This window comes from Littorina saxatilis, linkage group LG2 (assembly GCF_037325665.1).
Source record: "Littorina saxatilis isolate snail1 linkage group LG2, US_GU_Lsax_2.0, whole genome shotgun sequence".
NCBI lineage: Eukaryota > Metazoa > Mollusca > Gastropoda > Littorinimorpha > Littorinidae > Littorina > Littorina saxatilis.
This window is the reverse complement of record NC_090246.1, coordinates 92,477,280-92,487,956: the sequence shown is the minus strand read 5'-3', so window position 1 is coordinate 92,487,956 and position 10,677 is coordinate 92,477,280. Positions and strand designations below refer to the sequence as shown.

The 10,677-nt window shown below is 39.0% G+C and overlaps 1 protein-coding gene across 2 annotated transcripts in view; it reads right to left on the bottom strand.

Moving 5' to 3' along the window:
* Positions 1–7,809: 7,809 nt before the first annotated feature.
* LOC138960160 (uncharacterized) overlaps positions 7,810–10,677 on the bottom strand; it is a 36,812-nt gene continuing 33,944 nt past the window's right edge. For both annotated transcript variants that reach the window (XM_070331921.1, XM_070331922.1), the window contains exons 9-10: positions 9,253–9,278; positions 7,810–8,267 (exon numbers count right to left, since the gene is read on the bottom strand). In XM_070331921.1, the coding sequence (XP_070188022.1) occupies positions 8,199–8,267; positions 9,253–9,278 (95 nt within the window). In that variant the 3' untranslated portion in view covers positions 7,810–8,198. The remainder of the gene's footprint in view (positions 8,268–9,252; positions 9,279–10,677) is intronic.

Below are 10,677 nucleotides of genomic sequence, written 5' to 3'. Positions count from 1 at the left end.
AACAAAAACAAAAACAACAACAACAACAACAACAACAACGGACAGCAACGACAACAAGTGCATCACCACCATCTCCACCACCACCAACGAGAAGAACAACAGCATGACGTACTGTTAGCTTTCCAGTAGAGGAAGCTGTTGGCGGAGAGCTGCTGAAACTCCAGGCAGATGACGATGTCAAACAGGTAGCCAGGGATGTTGGCAAACACTTGGATGTTGGCGATTCTGGTTAAACAAAAAATGAAGAAATAAACCATAGATGGTTAGGCCCCAAAAAATAAATAGTCTGTTTACGGTAACCCGACCGACCCTATTTTTTTTGCGCGACCCTAGACTTTTTTTTGTGGCATTTTGGAGAAAAAAAACACCAAAAAAAAACACGTAAAAATATGGTTTTTTGGAAAAAACAAAAAAAAATCGGGACCTACCGACCCTATTTTTTTGGCCTATGTTACTGTAAACAGACCTCTTTTTTTTTTGGCCTTACCATACTTGTTGACGAAGTCATCCATCATAAAGAGATTGCATAATAAGGCAGTAGGCTAGTTTTGAGAACGAAAGAAACAAAGAAAGAAAATGAAAACAGATGGATGTTATGATTGTTGACGAACACATCGATCATTAAGAGCCGATTGCATACGAGGTAGTAGGGAGATAGTTATGACTGTAAAAGTAAAAACATTTTCATAGATTGCACGTAAAACAGTAGTTCAGAAAATGTACGATTGTTAAGGTACATTTTTTTTCGTAAAAATATGAATGAACACAAAACGACGGAAAACAAACAAACAAACAAACTAACCAACTAACTAACTGACTGACTGACTGACTAACTAGCTAACTAACTAACAAACTAACTGACTGACTGACTGACTGACTAACTAACTAAATAACTAACTAAATAACTAACTAACAAACAAAACCCTTACCGTGCGAGATAGCGGTAACCGTCCGTGTAGTAGCACTCGAAGTTCTGCGTGCCGTAGGTGGCAAAATCCGTGACGAGCGTGTTGTTGTCGTCCCACGTCCAGTTGCCCGACTCACTGGTGTACCACGAGCCCTGCAGGGCGCTAGGCCACGTGCATGTGCAGCGTGCCCCTGTTGGAAAAAAACGTGACTCGTTTCATGCAATCTGTAGCCCCCCTTTTAACAATAACAATAACAATAACAACACTTTATTGTCCATTAAAATGTTACATAAAAATGGAAAATTTTCTTCGGCACACCCTGCCTGCCTGTAAACGATTATAACAACAATTGGACAAAAGGACAACACACATAAAACATAAAACATAGGTTCACGTATGTAACAACAAGCACACCTATCATACTTCCAATAACACTGACCTAAAGTGTTTGTTGTCCGTGTCATCTTTAAATTGAATAAATGTACAGATAAAATCTAAATAAGGCCACACGTCTATCACAATCAAATATAATATTGCACTATATAAATTTACCCTCTCATAACACTTCCTGTTTCCAGACTTTCCCCTTCTTAGATCTTGGATTTTCAGAATTTTTTTCTCATAGCCTCTGTACATTTTACCTCTATTTTAAGACTCCCGTCCCTGTTAAGACCGCGGCGTATGGCTGCCTAAATGGCGGGGTAAAAACGGTCAAACACGCAAAAATTCCACTCGTTCAAAAACACGAGTGTACGTGGGAGTTTCAGGCCACGAACGCAGAAGAAGAAGAAGAAGTAGGTATTCTTAATTCCTGTCATTACCTACAAGGCTACATACCAGATAGATGTGTTCCATCTAAACACGAATACTGTCACAAGTTTTGAATTTTAAAGAAGTGTGGTACAGGGTTAAAAACAGTGAGTTCCAATGTTAGGACTGAAGTATTTATTAAAGTGTTAGCTTTAAAACACCTCTGCACATTGTGATCACATAAATATGGTGTGATGATATATGTACTTCATAATCAGTCGCATTATTTTGTTATTCAGGAATCGACAGTTTGACTGCGTCTGCTTTTATACTGGTTGCATTTTTTCGACCAAAACTTTAGAAATGCCAGCTGTAAAGCACCTTAAACAATTGATAATTGCTCTTTTCTTTCCAACACCAGTATTAAGAAAAGTTCTTCAATGAAGCTGAGTCCGTCAAGTATAACTATTTGATCAACCCGAAGCAAGCTATAGCATTCACGCCTTCGTCACGAATTGTAATTCTATTTAGAAGGCACCGTAGGCTTGTTTTTGTTTTCGTAATTACTTATGATTGTTATTTTGACGATTATACAAAAGAATAAAACATTGTTTAAACAAAGTATACATACATCCATTCATTCATACATCCGTACATCCTCCCATAGGAAATAAACAATCCATCATTTCACCCATTACACTATACCTACCTGAGATCAGTGCCAGCAACACCACACAGCAAAACACACCAGTAGATTTGGCTGCCATTGTTTCCAAGATTGTAAATTATACAGATCAGTCCTTTTGAGGCCGAAAAAGCGAGTATTTTTGCTCACTTTTCGAGTGGTCAAAAATTAAAACCAAGAGCTAGCGTCGGCAAAAGATGTGATGCGCAAATTCTAATGACAGCGTGTTGGTCTGTTTGCTTTTGCTTTGCTTTTGTTTGTTTTTCTTGTTTTTCTTTGTTTTTTCTTTCTTTCCCCTTGACTTTTTAAACAATTTAAGTCCTTCACTGTTGTCTCTAGCACTTTATTTTACATTTTTAAACATACACACAAAAAGACCTTCAAACTGTCTTGTAAGACACACACTTTTCACTCCTTAACTGCTTTTTCTGAAATGATAGCTGACGGCAATCAAACTTCCGATGACTGAAGATCGACACAACAGTTGTCCACGCTCAGAGGAGTAATAACTAACGCTGCTTATCCATTGGCGACGATTTGCTTCCCCTCTGAGCTGTCGAGGAGTACAAATATGGTATGACGTGGTCAGTTCTAATTACAATCCTGCTTGCCCCGAGGGACCATGCGACTGACCCCCTTCTGCGTGCACCCCACGTGTACAGTGTACGATACCTTGTACAACAGGAGACTTGTCCAACTAACCCTGAAAAGTCTAAAATGACCCTTGTAAGTAAACAACAAGTCGCGTAAGGCGAAATAACAACATTTAGTCAAGCTGTCGAACTCACAGAATGAAACTGAACGCACTGCTTTTTTCACCAAGACCACATACTCGTATATATTCGTCAGTCCACCGCTCGTGGCAAAGGCAGTGAAATCGACAAGCCATGCAGAATAGTGCGGTAGTGGTCGCGCTGAGCAGGATAACACGCTGTTCTGTATGTCTATTCTTTTTAGCTTACTGAGTTTTTTTTTAATCCAAACATATCATATCTATATGTTTTTGGAATCAGGGACCGACAAGGAATAAGATGAAATTGTTTTTAAATGGATTTTGAAAAATTAATTTTAATCATAATTTTCATATTTTTAATTTTCAGAGCTTGTTTGTAATCCACATATAACATATGTATATGTTTTTGGAATCAGAAAACGACGAAGAATAAGCTGAAATTATGTTTGGATCGTTTAATCAAAAATTAATTTTAATTACAAGTTTCCGATTTTTTTATTACCAAACTCATTCATTAGTTTTTAAGTCACCAAGCTGAAATGCAATACCAAAGTCTGGCCTTCGTCGAAGATTGCTTTGCCAAAATTTCAATCAATTTGATTGAAAAATGAGGGTGTGACAGTGCCGCCTCAACTTTTACAAAAAGCCGGATATGACGTCATCAAAGGTATTTATCGAAAAAATAAAAAATAAAACGTCCGGGGATATCATTCCCAGGAACTCTCATGTCAAATTTCATAAAGATCGGTCCAGTAGTTTGGTCTGAATCGCTCTACACACACACACACGCACAGACTCACACACACACGTACACACACACACACATACACACACACAAACACACACACACACACACACCACGACCCTCGTCTCGATTCCCCCTCTATGTTAAAGCATTTAGTCAAAACTTGCCTAAATGTAAAAAGCAGCATAGAACTGAATGATCGACACATCAAAAGGACAAAACTAGTATGGCTTTTACTTGATTATACAAAGCAAAGACGGCAGTAAGATTTGTGCAACAACGAATCTTGCAATATGTCCAAGCTCATGCATTGTGTGTTCGTTTGTTTGTTTGTTTGCTTTTTTGCTTGTTTGTTTGTTTGTTTGTTCGTTTGTTTGTGTGTTTGTTCACATTCCAAAATTGTTTCAGACAGGAGGTCAGTCGTCTCGGGTTGTCGCTTCACGTCACGCCACGGTGCTGCCTTTCAGGTACAAATTGAACAAAAGTAAAGAATCACTCATTTTCACCTGCAAACCCTCCGCAAGCCATCAAACGATCAGAGCTGTGTTTGTTCAGCGCAAACGCAATTCTGTTATTTAGCTGGCAATATGCGTAAAGTAGACCGACGAACGCGACAAAAGTCTGTCAACCAGCAGAGTACGACACTACAAAATCCATTTGATATGCTTGTGTGACCAGCACCAGTGGCATTATTTTCCTGGACAAAAGTTCTTGTAGTTGCGGGCAAGATCTTGCTTTGATTAGGAACTGAGCTTCATGCAATCGTTTATTTCTTGATTTATTTCTTGATTGATTAATTGATTGTTTTTGTGTGTTATTGATTGAGTGAATAATTGATTATATTATGTAACCCTTTGAAGACTTATTAAGATAAACATTCATAATGAAAATGGAGTGTTTGAACTTCCACGAATGTTTATTTGCACGATATCTAAAAGGTGGGTAAGTTGAGAACGCATGCCTGCCCCGACAGGCTGAAATCAGACATTTCTTTCAGTTTGTGCTATAGAGTTTATATTTCACACACAGACATCGGTTTAGAGCCATTGACATTGTGTGGAGTGCATATAGCTGACTTTCTGTGTTTTTTCTCTCTTTTTTCAAGTGCACCTGGCACATGTCTTGTTTTACCTTCTCTGTTGAAACTTTTTTTTATGTAAAGGCAGAACTGGCAATATCTTAAACTCTGATGTGCACATTTTCACAAATCTTTCATAAAATGTTCTTTAAAAATCACAAAATATTTGTTTTTCAAAAAACAAAAAACAAAGGAAGGAAGGAAGGAAGCAAAGGTCTAAACGGCAACAGCTTCTTGGCCCTCAAAACCGAGTAAGCAATTTGCCAGCACAGGGAAAAAACTGAGTAATTACGCAAATGACCACACGGAACCCACCTTCATTCCAGCGAGCTGTTTTGATTGCGACTCGCGAAAAAGGCTGACCGGTAGTGTTTGCGTTATTTACTGGGATTACTTTAGCTGGTCTCGACTCTCGCCTGGTTTTGGTGAGCCGTGCTGCAAATCCGGTGATTTTTCAGCGGTGTAGCGAAAAAGACTAAAACCTTATCAAAACATCCCGCAAGTAATCTGACCACAGAAGAAACAAGAACTCTAGAAGCGTGATTAACCATTCAATCAATCACAGGCGCTGGACACACCAACGATAGGTTCATGTTCAGCTTTATATTCAAACCCTGGTCTGTGCATGTAGTGATGTGTGGAAAGAGAAAAGAAAACAATTACTGGGATCCCTTTGTTTGGTTCGACTGTTTCCTGCATCAACACGTTTTGTTAATCTGGTAAACTAACAAAAGAAAATGCAAAACTGATTGGGAGAATTTGGAAAGACAGTTTCATTATTGAAATTATAGGTACCAACTGAAATGCAATCCCATAGAAGGAACTCCTTAAAATATGCGGTCGCCACAGTGCAGCCTCAACTCTTTTTGAAATGCAAAAATAACGTCATCAAATTGAGTTATCATCAAAAAGGAGAAAAACAACAATGTCCTGAAAAATGTATTCATCAATGTTCATGAAAATTCATTCAGTTGGGCTTGAGATATGATTTCCACACATGTGTGTGTGTGTGTGTGTGTGTGTGTGTGTGTGTGTGTGTGTGTGTGTGTGTGTGTGTGTGTGACTGTGTGTGTATGAGTGTATATGTGTGTGTGTGTGTGTGTGTGTGTGTGTGTTTGTGCGATCGTGTGCGCGTGCGTATATGAGCACTGGAGCAGACGGACAGGCTTGCAGACATACAGACACACAGACATAGACACAGACAGACAGACACAGGGACACACACACACACACACACACACACACACACACACACACACACACACACACACACACACACACACACACACACACACACACACACACTTAAACACTAACACACTTACACACATTCAATCACGCGTGCACGCAATAAAAAAACACATTTTGTCGTTTTTCTTATAAAGATTTTATTCACGAAAATTTAATAAATCATCAAAGTGACTTTCTGCTTTATATTTTTTGTTTTACCTTTAAACCATACTGCAATTTAAGAAAAACTGTACAATCGCTATGCATACCTAACAATCATAGGAATGAACACTATGCTAAGAAAAAAAGCAGGAAACGAAATATAAAACATATTATCAGTTACTTTATTAGGAATACTCCTATGTTTGCAACATGTCATTTCCACGAATTTAACTGTTCAGAAGAAAACGAAAGACAACAATGTAAGGTTACCACTACTTTGAATTTTTATAAATATTGCATTTGCTAATGTAAGCAATCAAGTCCTTTTCCTTGTTAGTATGTTTTTGATATCAATTGTAATCCATGGAAGTGTTCAGGTATGACAAATTGAGTTTTATATAGATTTGCACATTCAGAAAATGATTGAGAGTGAGTGACAGAGAAAATGAGCGTAATATATATTAACCTGAGGTCGTTTACAGGTAATCTAACAAACGGTAACTATTTTTTTAACATGCATAAGTTTAAACAATATTTACACGCTCGCCGCTTTGGCGAAAAACATGACCAGAAACTATCCAAAATATCACAAAACAATTTGACAATACATGCAAAACCGGGGTGCAAATTTTGTCGACAAAGTGTATTAAGAATGTTCAGTCTAAGTAGACTAATCATACGGTGTAGAACAAGGATGTGATGATTCGAATGTACAATAAAAGAAAGCTCTTTGGATATGAGAATGGAAGTTTTCAATTGTATGCATTTTAATGATATTACACAGGATGTAATGTTGGATTTTCAGGGTAAAAATTATTTCATTATCAGACTTTTAAATGTATGGTGTTGGGCATTCCATTGCATGGTCTTAAAATACATTTCTGAACGTAGTCTGCTCCGACCAAATGACTACAAACGATCGATTACTTATGCCACCATTTTTGTCTTGAAACAAAACATAAACCGCGAAAGTTTCGGTCCAACTCTATCCGGAGTTTAAAGACACGTAACTGATTTCCTCAAAATGTGTGCAGGATGACAAAAAAACACGAAACAAACTTACAAGCACAAACGTAATTAAAGGGAAGTTATTCAACTCAGACAAAATCGACGAATATGACGTTTCTGTTCTGTGTGCAGTTCTTTCCCTTGCCTTTACCCGTTACATTTTGTCCCATTACATTTTGTTCAGAAAACTCTTAGCACTAAAATAATGTCTATGGAAACTTATTCTATCCATGAACAGAATCATGTTCAGTGTCAACAGATGTACATGCATATACACACACTTCATAACATCATTCCGTCAGAGTCATAAATTGCACTGAAAAATTACTTAAAAGCCGTACCATTCCTTGTTAAAATATGACTTTGTCAAATTAATCTAGACTCAAAATCAGTTCGAAGATTTAGACACAGTGATCCGCCTATAACTGTCTTGTACTGTACGTTGTTTGAAATAACATAAAACAGGTTTCCCTTCTTTTCTGCTCTCTGGCAGGATAGGACTACTTCAGGTGACGTTAAAGGCATATGTACGCGCTCCCGTGTTTACAAAGTGTAGTTTGCCCATAATCGATGTCAAACGCACCATAAGACCATGTAATGACGATATGTCGCCATGCGCGGACCATATATACATGCATTACAGCTTGTTTTAGAGTCTCAAAAACTTTGGATGTAAACAAAGACGCGGAGTTATTTCCCTTGCGTCAACGCTACCTCTGTTGGCAAATCTATAAATAGGACGATCCAGATCAAAATGAAAATTAACATATCTCAACATTGAAGGGGTCCTAGACCACAATATTTTGCAGGGAACTTAATTTAGCATGTCTCCAGCTGTTGGTAAAGCCATTAGCGTGTATAGTCATCGAGTACATATGGCTTTAACGTAAGAATGTTGTTCAAGGAAGAGCACTTGCCAAGACCCCGCAAACGACAGCAATCAAGAGCGTCGTACATCCGTACACAATCTGAACAAAATGAATAAAAAAATAAGTTAATTGATAAATAAATAAAAAATAAATAAAATTAATCAAATCAATGAATTAAAAATTAAAGAAATACAATAATAGATAAATAACTAGGTAAATAAATAATTCACAGAATAAAATGTTCAAACAACAACAAAAACAACAGCAACAACGACACATCCTGGTGTAAAGTTACAGAAGTAGGAGGGGCAGACTTATTAATTAGCATTGCTGTTCACTTTTCGATAAATAGTGTAGAGGAGGGAGGGGGGGGAAGGGGGGGGGTGCGGTAGTCTTGATGAAAACAACATTAGTGACATGTTAACATACTTTTGGATGACAACAGATGCAATGTCAATAAAAATGTCTCTCCCGCAAAGATATTAATTAATGCAAGTTTTCCATTACACAGGCATATCATTTACATTTCATCCGTTCACGTTTGACGTTTTCTGTATTGTTCGGGGATGCTCCAAACCACAGGAGCTTGTATTCAATCGCCGGTCGATCATTATTTACTCCTTATTCCATTTATTTACTCCTTACTTCCATACAGTCTACTTACTACTACTATTTACTAATAATAAATAGTAGTAGTAAGGGTAAGCATGCAGCAGTAAATAATAAGCATGCAGGAGTAAATAATGATCGACCGGCGATTGGATACAAGCTCCTGTGCTTCAAACACATGTTCCACATAGAGACGACAGATAAAGTATTCCACCTACAAGTATCATCCGCAATTTGTTCTTACCATTTTGTTGATTTACCTTTTGAGATTCGTTTCATGTGCATCAAAACTTTAAAAAGATAATATTTATTTTACATTTTAGGCGGCCTACACATGTTCGCTTAACGCCACAGCTTTAAACAATACAAATCCCGTTTATGAAAATATACCATCATCTCAATGATTAAGACACAGATCTCGTCAACGACAACGGCGACTACGTGAAAGGTAAATATGCATGAAGTATGAACTTACCGCTGATGCTGCGTTCCCATCATTGACTGCAAGAGAACAGAAAATGAAAAGATGTCATACCACACAGAGGTCAGAACACACGAGTGATAATGATCACACGCCGAGAACACATACATATGCGGACAGATAGACAGACATACTTACAGACAGACAGACATGCACGCACGCACGCACACGCACGCACGCACACGCACGCACGCACGCACACACACACACACACACACACGCACGCACACACACGCACGCAAGCACACACACACACACACACACAGACACACTGAACATGAAACAGACACCGCGAAAAGTAACAGCAATAAAAAATCGTGACAGAAATCTACACTTCGCTGTCATGGCAAAGCAGAACGCTTCAATCAAAACAACACATCATCATATTAGCGAAACAAACCACAAAAACTGACAAACAAAAACTTGAAGACTTTAATCTATGTCCCCCTCCATGTTGTCTTGGTGGTGGAGGTGCACGGTCGTAGGATGACGTGGGGATAAGAAGAGGGTGGGTGAAAGTGACGGATGAGAGTGGGAAAATATAAAATGATTACAAAAGAATGAAGTGAAGCTGGTGAATCATACGCCAATACACACAAGTGAAACAAATACTCTGGTGCGCGTGACAAATACTTCGAGCTCAAAGCTACTAGAGAGTTCTAGATTTCACGACTCCCCGCAGTTCTTTTCTGAGGGCGTATTGTGTCTTAGGCATGCCCGCTCGAGCGTTGTGGAATCCAGCCATGCGTTGCTCAGAATCACAGTGGCCTGCTCAGAGCAAAGTCGCTCTGGATTGGTCTATGCAACGGGCTCATAACGAGGCAAATCGCTTCAAGATGGCGACGAAGAAGGCACGAATGCTGCGAGATATGAAAAAAGTTGCACTTCTTAAACTAGCAGACGATTCGGTCAGTGAAATCGTCAGACAGAACGTAGTTATGATGGAAAATTTAGCTGGGGTAGTCCCTGAACCTTGAAAAACGGTGGATCCCTCGGGTCACGTCGAAAACCACGCCCAGAAGACCGCGACACACTACACGGCATCGCAGTGTAAACACCGCCGCCATCTTGGAAAACGAAGCGCGCGGTGGGCGAGCATATCCCAAAGCCGCTCGTTGAGTGCTTCGCGAGCGCTTTCCTGCACTGCCCCAAGAAACGGCTTTCTGTCATGCGCACTGCGGGCGACCCGAGGCAGACCGCTCTGGGCAACTCGTCTCAGGACTCGCTATAAGTACTGTCACCCAGTATTCTTCTTGGAAAATAATGCTATACTAAAACAATCGAAACTCCGCAAATCGTAGAAGAGCAAGTTATGGCCGATAAAGTAGTATTCATAACGACAGCTGCATGTCGAGAAACTTCAATATACTGTTCATCATTATTTATCAGCTTAAATTGGACGACAGTAAACTTATCTTT